The sequence below is a fragment of the Pundamilia nyererei genome, unplaced genomic scaffold, assembly GCF_000239375.1.
Source record: "Pundamilia nyererei isolate P.nyererei 1_Seehausen unplaced genomic scaffold, PunNye1.0 scaffold00242, whole genome shotgun sequence".
Taxonomy (NCBI): domain Eukaryota; kingdom Metazoa; phylum Chordata; class Actinopteri; order Cichliformes; family Cichlidae; genus Pundamilia; species Pundamilia nyererei.
Window position 1 is genome coordinate 396345 of NW_005187643.1, and position 23686 is coordinate 420030.

Below are 23686 nucleotides of genomic sequence, written 5' to 3' on the forward strand. Positions count from 1 at the left end.
GTATGAACTTAAAGGACACTATTGTAACACATAGAGCGTACTGCTCCTTAAAATGGCAAAACCCGTGGGTCCTGTGGCCCGTCTGTTAAAGAGGCTAAATATCCAGAGCAGATGCACTGCACTACATTGTGCTGTGAAATGTGCTGAGTTCTATGAAAACCCTAAAAGAGTTGTGAGAGTCTGATATTTATAGTCTAATAAGACAGCTCTGCTTAATTAATTACCAGTTTTTCCACAGGGAATTATCTCAGAAAGATTTTCTTTTATTGAAAATGGGTTGTGCAAAAACAAAAGTTATGAATGATGATGAGTTTTCTCACTAAGGGTGCATCCATGGTACAAGACTCCGGGACTAATTAGGCGCAAAGTTGTGATCACAGTCAACTGTTTAAAATTATGGCGCTGTGAGAACCCCTAAGAGAAAAGATGCGTCGAGGCATGCATTGGCCAAATTGAGGGTAAATATGCTGGAGGGGGATGAAAGCGGGTGCCTCCAAAAAAGTTTCATTTTCAGGGTGAAAATCATTAACACATTATACAGTAAAAAAGGAGGAGGAGGGGCTTATTTTCACTTGGAAAATACAGAAATGCATTAAAAAATATCTCTAAGTACTGAATAAGATACATTAGACGATACAGTGTATCTGAAGCATGACAATCAGAAAATGACTTTTTCATATTTTGGAGTTCCAGAGTTTAAAAGTAAGGACCTTGGAGCATGCATGCACCCGACGGAGTAGAAAATACACTTAAATACTTAAACCCAAACTTCTCTCCAGGGATACAATAAACAAGTCCTACTACATGTGGTACATGTGACAACCAAAAGAACACCATGGCTGCTTCTGAGATTAATTGGCAACTTGTCAAAACACACTGTGAGGCTTCATGAAATGTCTGCACTGAAATGCTTTGTAACATAGCAGATAGGACTGTCTCAATTACAGAACAACAGATTGCACAGCGCATAATGTTCAACAACAATCAACAACAAGGGACCTGCTCAGGACTTGGGTGGGAGTAGAGCTGATACAGTCTTCTTAAAAACACACGCGCACACACACACACCAAAAAAAATCAATAAGGTTTTGACTTTTAAATATCTCCGCTTTCATTTCACAATCAAGTCCATGTTCAGATCTACAACCCACAGATATTCCATGTTGGGCAATAATGTCTTCGTTATTCATGACAAAATACTCTTACAAAGCACTTTAGACATAAAAAATAATCATAATGAAATACGATAGATTTACAATGTAAATTTGAAAAATAACTTTCTATAAACGGTCCGCGCTCTAAATGTACTGACTGCTCCGTGATTAACTATAATCACATTCCTTAAAGATTCCCTTTTTCTCATAAATATTTCTAAAATACTCTATAGTGTAAATGACTGTTAATACCAAACTGTTTTTCATTTCTGGATTTACTGACTGTACTCTCAGCTGCAAAACAAACACCACCCGAATCAAACACAGCACATCTATAGTAATCCAGTGCGTGTTTGTGATGTAGCATAGGGAGCTTGAAAAGCAGAAGATGTGCTCAGTTCAGCTGCTGAAGCATCTAGGCACCACTCCTCTATTACGCTTTAACTGTGTCCTTGTTGGCTGTCGTTGCATCTCAAAAGACGTCTGTCTGAGCTGTAAGATTTCCCTGCCCAGATCTTCCAATTGTGCCATCGCAAGCAGTTTGGCATAATAAAGACAAGTGATTCAAGACTTAATTAAAAAAAAAACACACACATACACACAAAAGACCATTTGGATGTCTAACAATAAAAATATGAGCAGGAAAAACCTTTGAATCAATAAGGCAAAAATGTTCCAACAATATATGAGCTCAGTGTCATTTTCCAATTCTTGTTATGTCTTAACAAATGTGTTGGAAAAAATCCATTCTACCAACAGTTCAGAGAAGTACCTCAATAAAACAAAGTCAAACAAAAATCATGAAAATATGTAACCTTTGCACGTTCAAGAAATTCCCCGGCACTATTATCTTCCGGAAAAGTGAAGCATCTGCGCCCCGTCAACAGATGGGTCACTTATTTTAACCAGACATGTACCACTACCTGTACTTCTGCAGTGGACAAGAAACAAAGGCTTGAGAGTTTAGGATTTAATTTTGAATGTTTTCACATCCTCTCTTGAAATATATCTTGGACTGTGTCTTTCTGTCCAATCAGAGCTCCGAACACAGAATAATCCGCTACATGGCGTAAGAACATTCGGCGGGACATGGAAAATGAATACATGAAATACAGCAGCCCCCAACAAAGCCGGTGAATATTTTGCCTCATTGAATGCGACCCAGATAGGAATATAAATACAAGTTATCCCCTTCTCCCTGCACACAGTCATTGCGGCAGTCTAAGCCGCCCATTATGTAAATAAAGAAAGCCCAGAATGAGAGGGAGAGATGTAATGTGTGTGGGACAGAGTGAAAGGACAATATACAAATCGCTTAGAATTCATGTGGAACAGAACGAGATGGCGTGGATAGAAAAGGGGGGAAATAAAGATGGCGATAACACGGAGAAAACTAAACTGGAAAGGGAAAAAGTTGAGTCGGAAACAAATAATCTTTTTTAAATTCATTAAATGAGTCATTACCGATCCAATGTGGAACTGTGTGAAACCCCCGAGTGTGTCGGTGCATCTTTTCCTTAGCGAGATCAACACCATTACACAACAGTAACAACAACAACTAGAACAACAACAACAACAATAACAACAACTGTGCTATCGTGAGACGGCGCCCAATATATAGATGATGCACATCATTAACACCACAGCCAGCCACACATTAGCACATACTGTTAAGTCTGTTATGTTACTCAGTTTGGTGGCTCTCGCTTCAGCGGCACCCATCAGGAAACCATGTGGTGTCGCGGGGTGCAGCGGGAACCCGGAGTCACAGTAAGCCCAAACAAAGTCGTCTCTGGGATTAACAGAAACAAGTTTGGCCTTTTCAAGTTTCGAAATGCCTCGACTGAAGTCAGAAGAGCTGGCATCTCCATCGCGTCAGCAAGATCCACAGAAGCCTTTCGGACAGTTTAACACAGAGTTCAACGTGATGACGATTTTTCTTTTCTTTTGAAGCAGAAAGGCGAGTTTTGGATAGTGGTGATTTTTTCTTAAGTGATTATGGTGCTTCAGATTTTGCTGATTACATTTTCTGGTAAGGTATAAAATACAAACAGTTTAGTCACTCAGCACATAATCACACAGCAAAGCTGAAGAAACAAGAACGTAGCAATAAGCAGCATTGCGTCAGAGTTACTGTAGCTTTTTTTGCTCTTGGCAGTATTTTTTTATTCCCGTGACACTGAATCCAATCTTCTCCATGACACAGTTAAACACAGTCACATATTCAGCCACAGTGCACTATTTCCACTGCAAGTCCTCCTTTATCAGCCTAACAACAACTTTTTATTATTTTTCGCTAAATCCACCTTTCATCAAAGTACACGGTCACTGTCAGGCTGAGAGGATATAACTGATGGCAGATCTTTAATCAGGTTGAATGATAAGCAGGCAGGTGTCTAGCTAATGGAGGTGATGCTGATTTGTTTAGAGGTGAAAGGGGCTGGCTCGGATGCACCACTTCCTCCACTACATCTCCTTTTCTTATCTTCAGCCTTTGCCGTTTCCATCCGTCCCCTTCTTCCTCAGACGTAAATGGCAGTCCGGGAAATAACAGAGCCGTCTCTCTGAGACTCCATGTCGTCGTCCAGGTACACATCCATTTCTTCGCCAGCGTGGCCTCGGTGGACGTGATAGGCTGGAGGCAGAATGTTTCCGCCTCCGCCCGCTCCTCCAAATCTGTCGTATCGCTCCTCTTCTTCCTCCATGCTGTCATCGAGGTCAAACTTCCTCCTCTCAGCTTCATCCATCTCACTGCTAAGAAGGATGTCATGGGCAGTAGGAGCGTTGCCGGTTGAGGCGTGGTGGAGATGATGATGGTGGTAGTCGTTGGCCTTTTCTGTTAGAGTTCCCGTGGCATCGCAGCCCTCCCGATACGTGTAGATGGGCCCGTTGTTGTTTGTGCCAGTCCCATTCTTGCTGCTGTTGTTACCGGAGTTGCTGAAGAGCAGACGGGCTTTGTTGCCATAGTCTCCGCCATTGCTTCCACCGCTGCCTGTTGCAATGGAGTCCCCACTGCTGGGGTACCCGCGCCTCTGCTGCCGGCGGCTGCGGGTCAGGAGGACGGCAATGAGCGCAACAACCAATAGCAGAGCCAGAAGGGAGCCGATCACTGCGCCTGCCACTACACCGGCACTGGATGGATCCTCCAAGGCTTCTGCAGAGGGGATGAAGGGGTTGGAAGGAGGGATGGAAAAATGGGTGGAGGAAAAGAAAAATGAAGGAAATGACGGCTGTTTTGGAGGAGGTATTGACAGTTCTTCTCTTATTGTGAGTGTGCTGTAGTGATAGGAGTAGTGTCTTCTTCTACGTGTGTTACAATCCTCTTACAAGTGTGTGGTAATGTTCTTCTCAGTGTAATCCCTTGGTGAGGGTGCAGTCAGTCATTGCTGGGATCAGGCTGAATGGGACTCATTCATTCTCTCCCAGAGGCTTGTTGTGCTGCATTTTGCAGACATTTTGCTCTATATGCATTTCAGTCCAGCTGCTGGCACTTCAGTTTTTGCCGCCCTTCCCCCCTTTGCCAGCTGGGGCAAAGCCTTTACTACTGAGATGATCCTTGGTTCTATACTTCATGTTGGTATGAGCCAGGTTTGCCTCTCCACACGTTTCAGTTGAAGATTGAAACAAAAATGAGAGAAGGATTTAGAAAAAAAGCGGTTTATTTCGAGTATTGTGCCGACTTTGCCGCAGGTTAGAGGTTTAGAGCCAGCAGAGTCACACAGACAGACACACAGAGACAGATACACAGGACAGAGAGGCAGAGGAGTTACTTGGAAAGGGTTAAATAAGAGCACAGTCATTACTGTTAAGTGCCACAATGCTTAATCCCTTCTATATTTACCCTCTCTTTCTTTCCTACTCTCAATTAAAACCCCTCCTTATTCCTTTCCTTCCTGCTTATCATCCCATCCTCTGCTTGAACCGCGTCCTTCGTCTGCCTCCCTCATTGGTCAGCTAGTCAAACCACAGGGAGAACGATCGCCCGCTGTCAACCCAGGACCAAATCCAGATCGCACTGATCAGCAGCACACGAAGGTAAAAGGTTCACACTGTGGAGCAAGACTCCTACCAGGACATGTTTAAAAGGATTCTATGTAGGAGTATAAGAGAGAGAAAAATGGGTAGGATTTGTACGGAAAGATTCACGCTGGGCTAAAAAGTGGAGAGAGGAAAGTCTCAAACCAGGAAAGGAGATGTGTTGAGTATTAGTGCAAAACTGCACAAGGCCAGCTAATATGTTTCTCTTTTCTTTTATAATTTCTTGTCTGCGAATCACATTCAGATATTTCTTTGGGGTGCAGCAAGGGCAGCGAAACGTGGAACAGCAGGGGAATCTGAGCCCCTTCCTGTTTTATGCAAATAACAGCAATGTACTGCCAGCACTCCTGGCAAACACAGCAGTGAATGCCAATCAAACAATCTGAGGTTGGCTGAAATGATCATTGTGTGGGGTTACATGCCAGGGCAGCGCCACTGAGGCAGTGACGTTCTTTTTTCTTTCAGTGAAATCACATTGGACATCAAATAATGATGTGTATGGAGCTAGCGAGCAGGAGTTCTGCTAACAAAACCAGTGGGGGGATGTCACTATAAGTGAGCCTGGATAGAGAGCCTGTGATTCATACAAATTGTTCATTCTGATGGTGTAGGAGAAAAAAGAGTGGAGATAAAAGCAGAGAGGAATTGAGCAAGAGGAGAGAAAAAGGACTAGGAAGAGTGTTTGGGAGAGAGACAGAGAAGAGCAGACAAGAGGGGAAGGGAGATAAAAGGAGAGGTCTCAGTTTGATTTCAAACACACTTGCTCTGGTCTCACATGGGGATGCATTAGGGTTATGCCAGGGTGAGACAGACGGGTTGGGCGAATGAGGCGGGGCTCTAGGGACAGGATATGATGTCTAAATTAGGGGACAGTGTCTGGTAATATCCAATTGAAGTGACAGAAGGCATTAAGGATGATGAATCCAACTTTCCCTGTCCTAGTTTCCTCTCTCTTTGCAAACTTACAGATTGGCATGGAAACACAACATGTGGGCCAAAGTGTTATTTATATTTATTGTGCCATTTATATTTTAAGCATTAGTGGCATTTATCAAGTGCCTGAGTGAGAGACAGCTGAATAATGGCCTTTTGTGGAAGGTCTTTGGTGGCTGCCGTCCTTCTGTTAATCAAGTGCTTAAAAATCTATTATTCTGTATAGGCTATAAAGAACAATGCTCCTACAAAGGCCCATTAGAGCTGGCATGTTCATTTTTCATTAAGTCTGAGGTCACATGCAGGAGCAGCGTGATTATCTTTCCAATTTTCTCTCGAAGTCCATAGCTAAGGGGTGGTGGCTGATATTTAAACAGCAATGATCTCGCGGATGGGAACTTTGTTGCTTGTTTGACAGCCGGATGCCAGTCGTCTTGTTCTTTTTTGCCCTTTTCAGACAGGATATGTAAAACTGCTGGCTTCATCAATCTGTTAAAGCGGTGACATTCTGTCATTCGGACATAAATCATGTTGATGTTTTGCACTTCATTCAGCACTTGTACTCGCTATTAAGCGTTGTCAGCAGCGACTCTGGTAAAGTGTAGCCACACTTTTGAATGTTTAATTCTCTTCAAAGCTGTCACTTGAGCCTGTGCATGTGTGCGCTGAAGAGATGAGTTGCCCTGATCCTTGTATGCAAGACAGAGATCGCTCTTCTTGATTTGGAACTGGGAAAATGCATCACAATGCACGTGACCATGCCTTAATTTTATTTGGTGAGATAATGTGCTATTATTTGCTTGTTGTGCTTGTTAGTGGCATTCTCCAGTAAGATAAGCAATTCCCTAGTCACGGTGTTTGTTCAGACGTGTGTAAATGTAGAGAGCGATATGTAAATTTTACTATGCGGGGCTGCTTTTACAGAAAACGAACAGCTCATTAAGACATGAAGCCAACACACATAATTTTGCTGTCAGATTAATGAAAAGGACTAAATGTCTGAAAGGTCATTTTGAGTAGGGGAACAGGTTCAATTTAATGAACACACTTAAAACCAGCTGTCGGTGAACCACGGGGAATTTTTGGCAGGGAAAGCCAAGCAACATTTCTTTTTTTAGAGGTTAATATATAATTATATATTATACATTTTACAATTTTTTATATATTTTTTTGTAAATTTCTCTGTGGCTTTCTCAAATGCACATTGTAAAACAAAAGCATAAACTTATGCTCACTGCACGAGTGTTTTACCAAAAAGATCATAGCATTAAATCAAAGCAATGAAAAAACAGGGTTTGTTTGACTTAAAAATGGGATGGACTGTGCTAAAAAACCTTGTAGGAGATGATTAATCTTCACACAGAACCAAAGGGCGGCCCACAGACCTGTATGAAAATCACCATGCAGGTTTTTAAACTCCCATTTTCAAGTTTGTCATTTTGGCCTTTGCCGTTTTGGTTGTTATCACATGATGAGCAAGCAGTGGATCACTCACTGACTAACCAAGGAAATGATCATCAGATAAGATAAGATAAGTGTTTGGGATGACAAAGTAATAAGGAATGTGTTTAGTGATAGAGGAAGTGAAGTGGGAAGCACAGAGATCCCTTTAGGCATATTTTGGACCTCTGGTTGCAGCTGCGGTGAATCTGACTTCATGTTAGCTTAGTTAGACATGAAGATCCCTACCACACATGAGTCCTGAAATTACTATGAGGTGGAGAGGAAACGACCAGATGATTAATGTGACTGGATCTCGACACAATACTGTACGTTTTTCTTCAAAAAGTCAAGTTTTGATTCCTCGATGGACAAGTTTTACACATGGACTTTTTAACTTACTATCAGATTTAACTTTTTGTTGCTATAACATAGCACATTTATGCTGGACAGAGCATGGTAAATTGGTAGAAGTGACAGGTGAATCACTAGGATAAGTACATTTGATTTCATAAAGACACCAGGATAGTGAATGGCTTATAAAATAGGTAGAAGTGTATTTATCTTTAATGTTCATTTATCAGATTTAGTGTTTCTCCAGGCACTGTCTGAAATCATTTTGCATGATCTGAAACACTAATGGATCCCATCAGCTCTGACAAAAAACGTGCCAGATGTATGATCAACATGACTGTCAAATTCTTGTCAACTGCCGCTTTAGTAAACACTTCTCTGCAAGCATATTTCCTCCCAAAAAAGTGGAAAATAGCAAAGACCGTTAGCTAGAAAATAGGCCATGCTTGTCATCCTTATTTCTCATCAACAGAGGCAGCCTGCCTGCATTAAGAAGCACAGTGATAAATGTCATAGAGAGAGGCAGGGGGGCTTATATCAGTCTCTGTATTAGTGTCATGTACATGGAGGAGATTAAGGAAGGGGGAGAGTAAAGGAAAGAGAGAGAGAAAACCATGAAAACTACCCATTGCTACTCAGTTACACTCACTGCAGTAGGGATAATCTAAATGAGAAGATTTAGGATGTGAGGAGGCAAGGTGGAAAGAGTTAGAAGGCCTGGGGCGAGGAAAAAAAACAGAGGGAGGGGGGGAAATGGTGTAAGGCGTATGAAAGTAGTAGAAACTTAATAACCTTTCATGAATCTCCTTCACCACACCTCTCCTTCTTTTCTCCTTGTTTTGATTCTCAGAACTGAAGGCTCCACTCATACAGCACGAGCCAGAGGCCATCACTGTTGAAGCTCCACAGCGAGGAGTGATTCTAATTAAAAGCAGCTTTTGGTCAAGGACATGTAAAAGCGCATCCATGAATATACCCCAAAAACCCTAACAGCCTCCCAAAAAAGGCAAAACAAAAATGAGCAAAACCATTGTCAGTGACAGAGCATCTGTCTGACATTTAGTTTTTTCCACTAAGTGATTCCTGCTGAATTGTGGGAAATGTTGATGCAAGTTGATGAAGAATTTGAAGAAATTCACATATGACTAAATTCAGATTACAAAAAGTCAAATGGGTACCCAGATTAGGACCACATACAGAAGTACCAGCTTTTTATTTTTCTGAATTCTTTAAACAATCAAACAGAGTTCCTCTGCTCTCATAGAGTTGCTCACACTTTCTGATGATCTTTTAATCATGTGCATTTGATTAGCAGCACTTGGTTGCTATCAGGAATCAGTAAGGGTGTATTTAGTTTTTGCAGAGATCTACGGTGGCCCTGAGAGGCCAAACGGACTGCAACTTAAGAAAACACCAGCAATAAGAAAAACACTGCAAAAGCACACAAAACATAACGGAAATAGGAAAAACAAAAACGGAAATAGGAAAAAACAGATTTCCAAAAGCACAAGGGAAGTGTTTCTGGGGAGACAATAACCCGGCGGACCGGTTGCAGGAACCAAAATATGCTAGGTAAGTGTGTTTTAATCTCATGATTCATATAATACTGATGACGGTTTTTCTGGCTAATAGTCAGGCTAACACACTTACCTCTCATCTTTTCTTTCCTCACAAAACCGATAGATCCTCCACTTCTTTCAAGTGTCTCCCAGCGCAATTCTTAGCATATTTTGGTTCCTGCAACTGGTCCGTTGGTGCTTTTGGAAATCTGTTTTTTCCTGTTTCTGTTTTCCTTCTTCCTATTTCCATTTTCGTTTTTCCTGTTTCCGTTGTGTTTTGTGTGCTTTTGCAGCATTTTTCTTATTGCTGGTGTTTTCTTAAGTTGCAGTCCGTTTTGGCCTTTCAGGGCCAGCGTAGAGATCCTTTAAAAAACCTTATGTAAAAATCTTTTACATGACTGCAGTAATTATTTTATCTGTAGACCAGTATATGTCTAGAAAATGTAACTCCTACCCAAGTGATATAAACTTTAGATGGTTGAGAAGGTCCAAAAATGCAAGTAATTGCAATGTTAAGGGAAAGTTCACCAGCTCTCCGGAGCTCAGCTGGAGCATTTTCTGCAAGACTGCTTCCAAGTTTATCAGAGATAATGCAGAATATATAAAGTGCCTGCTGAATAAATAAGGCGATCTTTAACCTTTGTTATACAAATCTTGGCAAAAAAAATGTAAATGACTTCAAACAACCAAATAAACTGTAGTTAGTGGTTTATAAGGTTACGCTGAAGGCCTGCATAAAACATGGAAACATCACTCTGCTACTAAGTGAAAAGTGGTAAGTGTTCTACACTTTTATAGGGCCTCTTAGCCTTAGCTTAGTACTGCAAAACACTTTTCAGTGTGTTTCTCTCTGACCCATTCACACACCATCACGCCCATTAACCGTCGGCTTTCCCGGAGCAATTTGAATGCAGTCAGATAAGATGAAGGATCTACCAAATGACCATCTTTAGCAACAAAAAGGCCTCTGTGTTTACCCACGATATCCTCTTTTTAAAAACATTTTTTAAACTTTTACTTGAATAGCTGAATGTTAAAAAAGGCAGTATCAACGTAGAAGATGGAAGGTGGAAGAAACTGTCCACTCAGAGGAAAATGTTCAAGAATGCAGAGAACTCCACGCTGGGTCCAAAACCTCAGAGCCCTCTTCCTGTGGGGCAACAGTGCTAATCACTGAGTGGGTATCGCCAGTCTGGTTGTCACTTTATTTTTCCAAATTAAAGCACGTCCCAAAGGCAAACATCAGGAAGCTCCACTTTATAATAAGTTAATGAAAACCTTCTTGTGCTTTAAACACACTTAACCTTTGGTTTATTTTTATTCCCAGAAGAAATTGTAAACACGAGTTTTAGTCAGTTTGTAAACCAAGTCACCGATAAATTATTTTAATTGAAACTAGGTGACCTTCAAACCGTGTTTTGTTGTGCTTTATGAAATTAGTCATGAACAAACAACCCGCGGTTTACTTGCGATTTACTCATGTATAAGCAGTCTGGGAGGCACAAGCTCACAATCATGGCAGAAGTGAGCGGAGGTGGAAGAGGTGAGGGAGACGCTAAATGTTATCATGCTTGGATAATGACGCCCAGAGGCAGCACGGACTGGAAATCACAGACGTACTGTAGGAAGAGATTTTTAATGTAACCTTTATCACTGACGCAGCAAGCTGAAGGTAAACACTGCTGACTAGGACAAAGGGAAACTTTTAAAGATTGCTCCTGGGATTTGATTGTAAAATTTGGGCAAGTCGACTGGTTAAAATTAAGCATGATTAAAGAGACACACAAGGGTCTGCATGAAGGACTTTCATCAACAATGGCATCTAGCTGACTCTCATCAGCAGTTACTCATGGATGGCAACGCAAACCAACTGAGTTCTTATGAATACGATTACGGCAAACTATACATAGGTGTTTATGTAGCACATACGCAAACCTGATTTACGAGGTTTTTACACTTTAATTGGAAGGCTTGTATAAGTTTACACAGGTAAAACATAGCCAAGTATTTTTTATCTCTCTTATTGTCTGCTTTATACAAACAATCATATAAACATGCACATATAGTACCCATTAACACACAACAGCACAATGACCTAGTTTATGCAAACGGCATCTGACTCGTCACGCTTCTGGTCATTTCCTTAAGCATTTCGGTATCACTGTAATTACTTTGTCTCATAATTATCCATTTATTCTGGGGTGCTCTTGTGTTACTTCCTGAAAAACCAGCACCTTCGAGAAAAAACTTCATCTGACAGTGCGGATTTGAATTTCTCTAGCTGCAACCGCTTCAAACAACCTTTCTTTTCTGAATGAATCAGTGAAGGACTTGACTGATTTCGCACCCCACGCTTCAAATTCAGACTCCCAACAGACATTTTTTTTTTCAAACTGGAGTTTTGTTTTGCAGTGCATCCCTGTGATATATTAAAATCTACTGATGTATAGTGCTAATTCACAGCAACAGTCATTTCGAAAACGCTTTATAGTGTAAGGTAAAGATCCCAAAATGAAAGAGAGAACACCAACAATCAGACGACCCTCTATGAGACCACCAGCGTATCCAGGCTCAGGGAGGGGCAGCCATCTGTTGTGACTGGTTCGGGGTGAGGGGAGAGAGGGGAGAAAAGAGGAGTACAGAGAGATCAAGGGCAAAACACAAACTGTGGGAGAGAGGTGAGGGAGAAAGGATTGCTCCCCAAGCAGCCTGAGCCTACAGAAGCATACCTAAGGGATAGTTCAGGGTCACCTGATCCAGCCCTAACTATAAGCTTTATCACAAGGGAAAGTGCAGAGGGTGTCCGTCTCCTGAATCCAAATCGAGAGTTGGTTTCACACGACAGGAGACTGATAGCTGAAAGCTCTGCTTCCCATTGTACTTCTGGAAATTAGGAACCACAAATAAGCCTACAGTCTAAGAGAAGCAACCTATCTGGATACTATAACACTATGAGGTCTTTTTGATATTATAGTGTCTGATCATTCAGGACTCTACACGAGGAGAAGAATTTTAAATTCAATTACTGAATTATTAGTATTTTACAGGGAGCCAATAGCCAAGAGAAGATAATATAATGAAATATAATTTCGCTTTGCTGTCTAGTCATCTCAGCTAACGCTCAGAAGTGAGAGTGCTATAAAAAAATCCCCAAATTTCAAACTATTCTCTTTAATATTATCTGATTTGTATGGAGCACAAATTGTGTCAGGAATAAATTAGAGTTTAACCTGGGTGCACGAAGAGTAGTTTGTGCACTAGAATTAATAACACATTCAGAAAATAATAAGTGGCTCCCTGAAGTTAGTAATTGTAGCGTGTAATAATTAACTGAACATTAAATTCAAACACTTTAAACTGCGTTTAAGTGTCTTTGCAGGCCACACATTATTATTTATTAACTAAAGCTCTTAGTGTTTCTTCTTAAGTTACTGGAGTCATCACAACAACCTCTAACTTAATTAGTACCGTTACAGTGACTGCGTAATACTCTCAAAGCATACTTTTACTTTTGCAGACAAAGCTAAAAGGTACACAAGTTTAATGTTACACAATTCTTTATATTTTAAAAGGACAATCCTTTAGTGTCTCACTGGGAAATACATGACATTAAGAAAGTACACAGCAAAATCTCCAGTGTTAAATTAACACTGGAGAGTGTCTATATGGGTCCACACCTCTGAGTGTTAAATTAACACTTTTGACAGTGTTATATGTTTAAAAGTAACCTAGTCAGTTTTGAAGATTAACAATGGATAACACTGAGCAGTGCTGATTTTCTAACACTGGAATATTTCTAACATTTTGAGTTATTTTCCAGTGTTAGAAAATCAGCACTGCTCAGTGTTATCCATTGTTAATCTTCAAAACTGACTAGGTTACTTTTAAACATATAACACTGTCAAAAGTGTTAATTTAACACTCAGAGGTGTGGACCCATATAGACACTCTCCAGTGTTAATTTAACACTGGAGATTTTGCTGTGTAGTAGTGCCATGTTTAATGGAGCTTTGAGTTCGCTTTTATGTCACAGTTTGTGCGCTAATCATTGAAGTTTAATGAAAAACATCCAGGTTGTCTTTTATCGTCCACCCACTGTACACAAACACACCGATACATCCAAACACCATCAGTCACACACATACACATATGTATACTCTGTCAGCGATTAATGCTCTTCATTTCTCTCCCAATCACTCATACATAGAGACAGTAGCACACACATACACATTCACAAATGCACAACCCTCACCAGCAGCTATTAGCAATGAGATACTAAAAGCCTTCATTGTGTTTCTGTGTCATATCTTGAACTCAGCTGCAGTGGTTGCACACCACACTACACCACACACGCACACACAGACTTTGCTTAATTACCATTGATGACACAGACTTGCACAGATGCAGACACACATAACGACACAGAGCTACACTATCTATTCAATTACCCTCATATTATTCCCGAGCTTCACGCATACACACACAGACAGGTCCTGTACGCACACAGGCATGCATTCGCGCACATATTTCTTTTGCCCTGCAACCAAAGTCTTACACAAATCCAACTACCGGTGTTTCCATGACGATCTCAATCATTTTCTCATGCAACCCCTTGATGCTGTAGTGAGGGAGGAAATTTCCTTCCTAAATCATCTTCGATTCTGTCTCTTCATCATGGATTCTAGCTGGTGCTTTTCATCTCTGCCTCTCTCTCCCCTCACTTTTCATCAGCGAGGAAATAATCAGAGAGTGGGCAAAGACAAGAAAAAAAAAACAACTTGTAAACTACAAAAAAAGAGACATAGGAAGGGGTCGGCGAGGGGAGAGGAGAGGCAGTGTTTTTTTGAAGTATGTGGTTTTTGGCTTTTTTCTTGGCCCATTGAGCCTCACTGTGCTCTCTCTCCTCAGACTCTCAGGATTTCAAATGGATGCTTTCTGACACAGAGCAAACAGATAGCATGAAAACGAAAAAGCACAAACAGATGGGAGGGAGAGAGTGGAAAAGGGAGGGACGGGGGGTGTAGGTAGCGGGTGTCGATAAACGACCACTTGGACAGATAATAGATAGAAGGATGGGTATAAGTGGAAATAAATGGGCGAAGTTAATTATTTCTTTCACCTTGAAAATTGTATTGCATTTCTTTTTCTACAGAAACACATTTAAACCTGCATGCATGAACACACACACATCAGTGCAACCCATTCCTACAGAAAGACACGCACACGCATTCAGTCTAATTACATTTTTCCCCATTCTGCGGCCCCCTGCAGGGGTTATGAACTTCACGAGGTTTCCCAAGTACCTCCCCACTTTCCTGTTCGAGCTCAATGCTTATTTAGCATCCAGCTGCTGCGCACACAGTCTCTCGTACAAACACTCAATAACTGGCTCACTTACACACGAAAGCACACACATTTCCCCCACTCCTGGCTCCATTCACCTTAATAACCACCCTTAGCCTGAAGTTGAAGTGCACAAAAATTACACCCTGTACACACCCGTTTGGTGAAAGCGTGTGCTCCTGCGAAACACACAAGCATGTATGAACACAACAAAAGCGCCTCAACGTTTTACAAACGCTAACATTTGCGCACATACACACACACCAAGCTCTGACACAACACCACAGGAATGTAAAGCCTCCGAGGGGATAAACTCCAGCCAGCAATTTTACTGAGCACAGATTAACTGTACAGTTGTAAAATGCAGTCATAAAAACACATTGTAAGGGAACAGCATGGAGGTAACAGGACTGGATATTGATTTCGAGTACATGTACATCCACTAACACCATTTGGGTGAGTTGAACACCTGTGGTGCATGTTGCAGTGCCAAAAACTGAGGCCATTAGCAGTTTTAGCTGTGCATCGAAAAAGGCTCTAACATGTTATTTCACTACAACTGGACCCGGACAACACGCAGCACAGTGAAGCATCCTTAACGAAGAACTTCAGTCTCTAAAAATGAAGGTCAGTTCAAGCTTTTCAACAGTGTCAATTCAGTTTGAAACATCCATGGGTTAAATCTGCTTAAGAACTGGGTTCTTAACCAAAACGTTCATTCAATCTTTCTAGTGTACTTGTAATATAATATACAAGGCCGTGCTGCACAATGAAAGCTCAACATTCAACTGGTTACTTTCAACTGGTTTTCATTTGCCAAGCTTGATGTTCAGACTGCACTTCATGTGGATTCATCAGGAAATAATATACATTTATAATATGCATTTTACATCTGGTTTAGGTGTCATCTGACAAAAAGGCCGGGATAACCCACTGAGATCCCCCCCTCCCCACACACACATCCTAAGATGTAATGGAAATGTCTTCTCAGGCAGCACATCTTAACATTTTCTACCTTCTCTTGCATGACTATACAGGGTTGTGTGACATCCTCAAGCAGTAGATAATTAGGTATGCCTTAGAAATATGTGTCTCCTGTATGATGAGTGCTTTGACCTTAGAGGTGTCAAGAGCCTCCGGATCACTGCATGCCTTGTAAGATGTCATGTTCACTGTAACTGTCTCTACAATTAGCCTTTAAATCTTATTATAGGTAAAAGACTGCAGTGAAATCGTGTGTGCATTGTAAGTCTGATTTAATCAAACCCAGATTGCTGCTTGCAAAATGAGCACTTACTACCCACTGGGCCAGCAGGGTGGTCTGTGATTACAGAGACAACCCTGTAATATAAAGACAGGCAGTTTGATTCTTGAGTTCTGCCTAAGGACGTGATCGCACCTCCGGTTTGTTTGCTTTGTTACATTTTTTTATACTGTTCATTTATTTTCTTGCTCCCTGATTACAAGAAAACCACAGCTTGTAAATAAAAGGCACAACACTCTCAACAAGCTCATTTACCGGACACTTCTCGGTAGTTCACATGCTGTCATGTTAGAGAATTGCTGGGAAAGAAAGGAAAGATTTCACTGCCTCTACCATTTGTGTTTATAGCCCTCACTGAGAGGACACATGAAGCAACAACTGAGTATTGGTCAGGGCTGCAGCTTCCCAGGGGTTCAATTTGTTAACACTCAGCTTTACAGAGATGAGAAACTGCTTGCTATTAGGTATCAAAATAAATGTACTACAACCCTGGAATTTTGGATGAAGTGCTGCAGTTGGAACATACTTTTAACAAACTGAACCACATGGTCTTACAGCATGGCAGTGAGTCTTATTTTCAGTGGTTTTTTGTTGGAGCTTTAATAACACTGTTTTCACTTATATGCCAAAAGCATACAAAAAGCGGTTTTAGTTAAATGCTCCACCCGTGTGTGGTGTGAATGCATTTATTTGTCAAGAATCACATCACCTCTCCGACTATGAAAATTCTGCATATTATGTAAATGAAAGACAGCTATGAGTGGGATGTTTTAGTTCTTTTTTTTATTGATTATGGAGTCCGCCTAAAACTTTGGACACGAAGAGAAGATAAAAAAATGTCTTTGTCTGCCAGCCGTGTCCACATGAAGAAGCGTTTAATGCAAATCTGCGGTGATCCATCATCCAAGTGTGGTGCTTACTCACTGCTTGTGTGCGTAAGTCTTTTTCAGTTACACGCATACAGTACGTACACACTCGCTCTCCACACACTCGTACCCAGAGCTGTCAACATGAGTGGGTTCAGTAGTTTAATGAACATTATTGATGGCGAGGCTACAGCACTGCTGGCATAATTAGTGTGATGTCTCACACCTACATGTCTGTAGCTTCATTAATTCATCGCACAGCCTGGCTAATAGACACGGACACATGCACAAAGACGCACACACATGTGAGCACCGGCAGTCTCATGTGTCATAATCCAAAACCCCGGTAAGTCCTCTTACCTCTACACCCTGCCTGTGCTGCATTATGTATTGAACTTGCACCACTGCCACTCTGTGCGTATGCCATTTGGATACTGTGTCCGTGTGTGCGTGTGCGCCAGCGTTGTGCACTGTCACATATATTTTTAGCCTCATTCTGCTTGGCTGAATGCAGGGAGCTGATTGCATCCAGACCTTGGCTGCTGATACTGATCAACAAAACCAGCTGAGTGAAAAACAGCCATCAGCCTCCCTCTTCCCCCTCTCTCTCTCTCTCTCTCAATCCCTCTCACCCACTCGCACTCAATTCATCTCCCTCTCCAAGTCACCCACCACCCCTCCACTGCTCCCTCCCTCTTAAATGGGGCGATTTGTGGTTGGGTGACTCATTTCTAAGCAAATCTGGACCACGGAAGAGAGGAGAGTGAAAGACAAGGGTGAGTGAGGGAGGAGGCGGGGGGGTTTAAAGGGGCCCAAGAGAGCAGAGAGAAATAGCAAAGGTGAACGAGGGGAAAGGAAACCAGTGTGTGCTTGCATACTTTTGCTCAGTTCAGATAGATCCAGCTCTCCCTGTCCACCTCTGTCCATGAATATGATCAGGGGCGCTAAACTTAAATGTACACACCAAGACAGCAATATTACCCTGCACTGCAGACCTGATTAACGACTATGGTATATCTCGTTATGAGAGCAGACATCAAGATATATTCATGGATGTTCAATGCTTTAAGAAATACAATTGTTAAAATGTCACAGCGCCCAAGGTACAACTCTACTATGGCTGCCATTTTTGTGGCTATTATTTTGCTACAATTGATCATGAATACAATCAGACAGGTAGCAAGCTATGCAGGAGGATGAAGACTCAATTTTTGATGCTGAGTACTAAGTTCTGGCCTGATGACCATTGTCCGTATGCAGCACTTACTGAGCTTTTTCAATCCTCTCCTGCCCTCTTCATTTTCTCTGGTCAGTTTTCCCTTCATTTCCTCGTTCCAGCCTTCATTTACCTGCCTAGAGGTCTATATGCAAATCGTCTAACCTTGCACCCCTCCTTCTCTCGCTCCCTGTTAACCTCCCACACCTTCTCCCTCTCTCTGCATTGATCAGTTCATAGTGGATTAGCTGCAGTTTGTGATAGCCGTCTGACCCAGCCTGGCCTTGAACAAGCCCTGCTAGCTAATTGAAAGACAGTGAGCTGGTCTGCAGGATTAGACACTACCCAGTCTGTCTGGCTCATTATTACAAACACACAAAAATAAACACACACATACACACGAGGAGAGCGAGATGGGCGGTTTATTGAGCTTTTTGGATGCGTCATGCCAGAAGGGAATAGCCCACAGTTGCAACGCTGAGAGAAATGAGAAAAGTGACTAAGCCCTCAACACAAATTGGATCTTCTGCAAGTATTTGTGTGTCTGTGCATGCTTGTGTTTGTCTCAATGGAGTTTGTTAGTGTGTGTATGTGCATGCGCTCTATCTGCTTATGTAAGTGTCTGTGCACGTGTGTGTATTCTTGTGACTATCGGCACCTGTGTGCAGGAATGAACTGCATTAAAAAATGAAAAAAATAAAAAAAACAAAGCCAAGAGAGTGGCTGAGTTGTGGCCCAGGGTCTTTAACATTGAAATAGAAAGCAGCCGCAGAAGCACAGAGGTAATCATGAACTGCTCCCTCACCAAGCTTCAGTTGCAGGTAACATCTGACCCTGAGTCCAGTGAAGAATGAGCCTGTGCAACAGCAAATGTGCATATAACAAAATAAAACAAAATAAACGTGTGTGCCAAAGCAGATACGAAACATAAGTACACTGTGGGCTTGTGCATTTAAATTGCAGGATGGTGATTTGTACCACAAAAATCCACAGCGGTGTATATAGAGCACACAGGCTATGGGTGATATTCATGATGTGCTGTATACATTATTGGAAATGCATTTAGTCAACTATTACATGTAATTTTGCCTGGAGCCAGACAGCTGAAGAAGTTTGGATTTGGACGCGAGATTCAGAAACCCACAAACACTGAAAAGCGAGACACGAAGAAATGGGATAAAAGCCCAGGGGAGGTGGATACAGTGCATCATGAGCATGTGTAAGCGTGTGCTCGTTTGTGCATTCAAGGGTCACCCACATGCTGCCTCTCCCTGATTGAAACCAGCAGTGCCTGGCTTGGCTCAGCTCTCTCAATGAGCTCACCCTTCTCTTTTGACTGCTGTAGTAAAAGGGAAAGTCTTGACTGCATCAACCCACGCGGGCCCCAAGTGTGAAATATTCAGGTAAAAAAACGAATACCTCATTTTAAAATATTTAAACCACATACCACACAACACTCAACCCCTTCGGCCCCTCGGCTTCTTTTCCAACTCTGACTCATATCAATAATGTACCCGTTTCGATCAGATGGATCTATTTCAAAGTCGAGATGGAGATTAGCTGATTGGAATTCAATTAAGAGAAGGTTCTTGACTGGAATTTAACCACAAGTGGCTCCTTTAAAGAACAACATTAACATTTCAGCTAGCCAAGTCCACACACTGGTCACTTCAAAGCTAAGAATGAAATACTGTAATCCTGAGAAAGTCTCGTCGACATATCACACGCTTCAAAACTGGCCAACAGGGTCATGTAATATCAATTAAGTAGAATTTTAAAAAATGGGAAAAAAAACTTTTAAACAACACAGTGGGAAAGCTTTTTTATCTGCAACAAATGTTAAAGAGTTACATCACAGGAGCACAGAAATGGAAGAATAATTCCAGACAATTTTAAACAGTTTTTCTTATTCACAACTCGACGCTTGCTTAATCTCAGCTGGCGGTGGCTTTCGTCTGACTCCTGCCTGTTCCAGGGAACAAAACACAAACACCACCTGTAGGAAGCGATGCTGCTGCGTCTGTGAAAAGAACCCCCAAAAACCCCCCGTTCTTGAAAAATGTGGCATCTCAGTTTAATTCTTTGTCACTGTCTTGAAGGACAAAAAACAGGACCGCAGACAGCTAAGAGTGTAACACTAAATTCTTGGCTTGCTTCCCAGAAAATAATCTAGCAGTGAGACTTGGAATAACAACACTTTTTAGTCTGTGGCACCAGCATCCTCTCCGTTTCTGTGTTTTCACCTTTTGAACCCTATTTTGGTTCATTTTCAGTTAATCAAAGGCCTAATCCCTCTGTTAATTCTGCTAATTTGTTCCTGTACCACACAGCCACTCTCACAAATTTACAGCCATTATGCTCCATGTTAGTATTTTAAGCTAATTACAGGCCTAATCCTAATTAGGTGTCATTTTTGTACCTACAACACAGAACAAGAATTTTCCTAAATATCACTCTACCCACTTTTGTTAATTATAGTTTTACTGAATGGTGAACTCTTTGGACCAGAGACCTTGTTTTAAATGCTTTTTTGCTACATTTCCCATGTAATATACTAGAGTTTCATTTCTGATGTTCTGCCTGTAATTCAGCATTGGAGTTTACATGGATATGTTTGACATTTTAGTTCTTAAGCAGTGTCTACAGACACACTGAGGGAGTGGAGATGCAGTACCTTGGAAAGGCCATGCAGCTGCTGGCACATGCTCACAGGCTGATGTTGGGACTAAACTTTTGACCTTTTGGTTAAAAGCCCTCCTGTCTCTACCTACCCTCCTGCTTCAAAAACACATCTATTATCATTCCAATGCTGTTGTCTTGCACTACATAGAGAGGAACAAGAAGCACTGTGCTATACTTACATTATGTTAAATGAATTACAGACACAGAGAGTTATTACGCTGCAATGAGATCTTAATGCTTGATTCTTGGCCTCCACTCTGCTCTAACTTGGATGGTGCATCTCCCCTTTTCATAGTAGTAGAGTAAGTTTTTTTTACTTTAATGAAATTATACCAAACCTTTGCATTTAAAGAGCACACTGCCTCCAAAGAATAATAATAAACATTTTAATTGCCAGCATGTCAGAAAGTCTACTCCCACACAGTTGTATAAACATCCTACTGACCAAGAGCAGCCTCTGCATTGCATTGGAGGGGCGTAATTAGTCTCCACATTATATATACACATATAATATTCGATAACTGCAAGAGACAGAGCAGATAATTGCTCACTTATGTGTTGTGATTTACTTGCTTGCTCACAATTTTCCCCTTTTCTGTTTCTGTTTATGATTGTCACTTTATGTAGAGCTCAAAATACAAAATGCTTTTTAGCCACACTACGTTAAAGTTTATTAGTTGCTTTGGCACCAACTGATTATATATTAAACTGAATGTAAGGTCTGTTATGCAGCATTTACTACAGGCTGCTGTCGAATACTCTGTGCTTCAGTTTTACTTGGCATTCTTCACAATACTCAGGGATGCTAAACCTGTGTTGCCAGGGGCCATTTTCTAAGCATTACAGCAGGTCAGGGGCCGGTTAATGAACAAAGAAAAATATTTTAGTGAAAATTCAGTGAAAATGAGGGTTAGTCCTCAATGACTGAATCTAAATAAATTAAATGCATTTCCCTTATCTTATGAAATTCATAAAAAATTGCCAAACTATATTAGTTTGACACAAGAACTGACACTAAACCTAAGAGGCAAATACCTTATTTCACTCTGTTTAATAGCTGCTACTGCATGTCATTGGGAATGGCTTTGGTTACAGCTGAACATTAACTGGAAACTTAGTGACAGGGATGGGAATCGAGAACCAATTGTTAATCTCTACTTGCACTTGCGCTAAAATCAGCTGATTTCAGTTAATGTGCCAGAGGATGAAAATAATAGCACAGTTTACAGCGTGGATATGGACATATGGACATTTTCTTGGTGTTGGACTGTAGCCTATAGGTTTATATTGTTATAACTGGTAATTATGAGATGATGTGTTTTGGTCATTTTACATAGAAACACTAAAGCAATCTAATGTCTAATGTCTTTGATATACTGCTTAGCGATGGTGGTGACTCTCAAAGCGGAGCCAGAGAGAATCGATAAGGAATAAAATTGATATGTAATATTGATGATGGAATTGGAATCATTAAATTCTGATCATTCCCATCTCTACTTAGTGAGGCAGAAAATGGTCATCAGTCAAGTTGTTAAAGTGAAACTTGATTGGCCCCCAGGGAACAAATGGAGTATAACTGTGTTATAATATGATTTTTTAAAAAACATTAGAACAATGCTGTTAGCCCAACATCTTTCTGAAAAAGTTAAAATGACAAATTACACCAATACAACGTTTTATGGGATAGCCTCCTTTGAGTCCTAAGGTCATTGTGGCTCTACAAAAGTCTGCCATTGAGCGCCGGAACTCTACGAACAGGAGATACGACGATTTTACACCAGTGTTCAATTATTACAAACTTCACAGTAACCTTTTCCACTGATCGCCTTGGGTCAGTCACACAAAAAGCTCTAGTCATAGACAACAAATATGTAGCAGTGGAAATTCACAGTTTCACAGTCTCTGTTTCTTGGAGGCCCCACACTGGTGGTGGTAATCTGTTGTCTGGAAGGTCATCCTGCTATGAGACAGAGAAACAGACTAAAGTCACAGCTGTCGGGTGCCCAGTGATACAGAGGTGAGATATAAACCTCCCCCCAACTCAAATCTCTCTATGTGAAAGACTTCTCACCCCTGTCCTAGGCGTATGTGTGTGTTTGTGTATTCCCTCCAGGTATGTGTGTGATAAGCCATAGCCTGAAGGCCTTCTCCTCAGCTCTTATCTCCCTGACAGACGTTACCCTTGCATGGCTGCGGCCCCAGCAGTCACTCCGAGGGCGCGAAAGCAGGGTTCTCTCTCAGCTTTCTGGAAGTTTTTATCAGATCTTTTTGGCTTTGTTTCTGATTGTCCAGGAAACTAACACACACACACACACACACACACACACACACACACACACACACACACACACACACACACACACACACACACACACACACACATATATTTTTGGGAAATTGAGCTCAACTGTAAAATGATTTCAGAGTGGAAATGAAACTCATCTAGATTAAATGACTCCCCGTGTTACTGCCAAGATTCATCTGAGGTGTTAGAAAAACACAAGTGATAGGAGATCAGTAATTACCAAGTCTGAAAGTCACAGTGAAATCATAAATGAATGTTCACATCATAGACATTAATTATACTTGATTATGTCGAGGATATGAACAAACTGCGTTTTGTTGTTGTATTTAAACCTTTTATCCATCTTGTTTTTATTTAAAAATCAAACAATTTTACAACTTCGCTTGAGCAAAACTAAATTTGTTCATACATCACAATGACTCTCAGCTGTCGAACGACCTGGCAGAAAAGATCGGTCACTTTTAAAGACTTTCTGTTTCTGTTCTGCTTTTTCTTGCTGCCTTGTAAAATGTTTTTATTTTATTTAAAGCAC

At 41.2% G+C, this 23686-nt stretch overlaps 1 protein-coding gene across 2 annotated transcripts in view; it reads right to left on the reverse strand.

Moving 5' to 3' along the window:
• pvrl2l (PVR cell adhesion molecule related 2 like) overlaps positions 1 to 23686 on the reverse strand; it is a 312485-nt gene that overhangs the window by 136244 nt on the left and 152555 nt on the right. Inside the window, exon 7 of one of the 2 annotated variants that reach the window (XM_005749351.1) lies at positions 253 to 4308. The exons of the other annotated variant lie outside the window; for it this stretch is intronic. Coding sequence (XP_005749408.1) covers positions 3677 to 4308 — 632 coding nt within the window. The 3' untranslated portion in view covers positions 253 to 3676. Of the gene's footprint in view, positions 1 to 252; positions 4309 to 23686 lie in introns of those variants that run through there. 2 annotated transcript variants of the gene reach the window in all.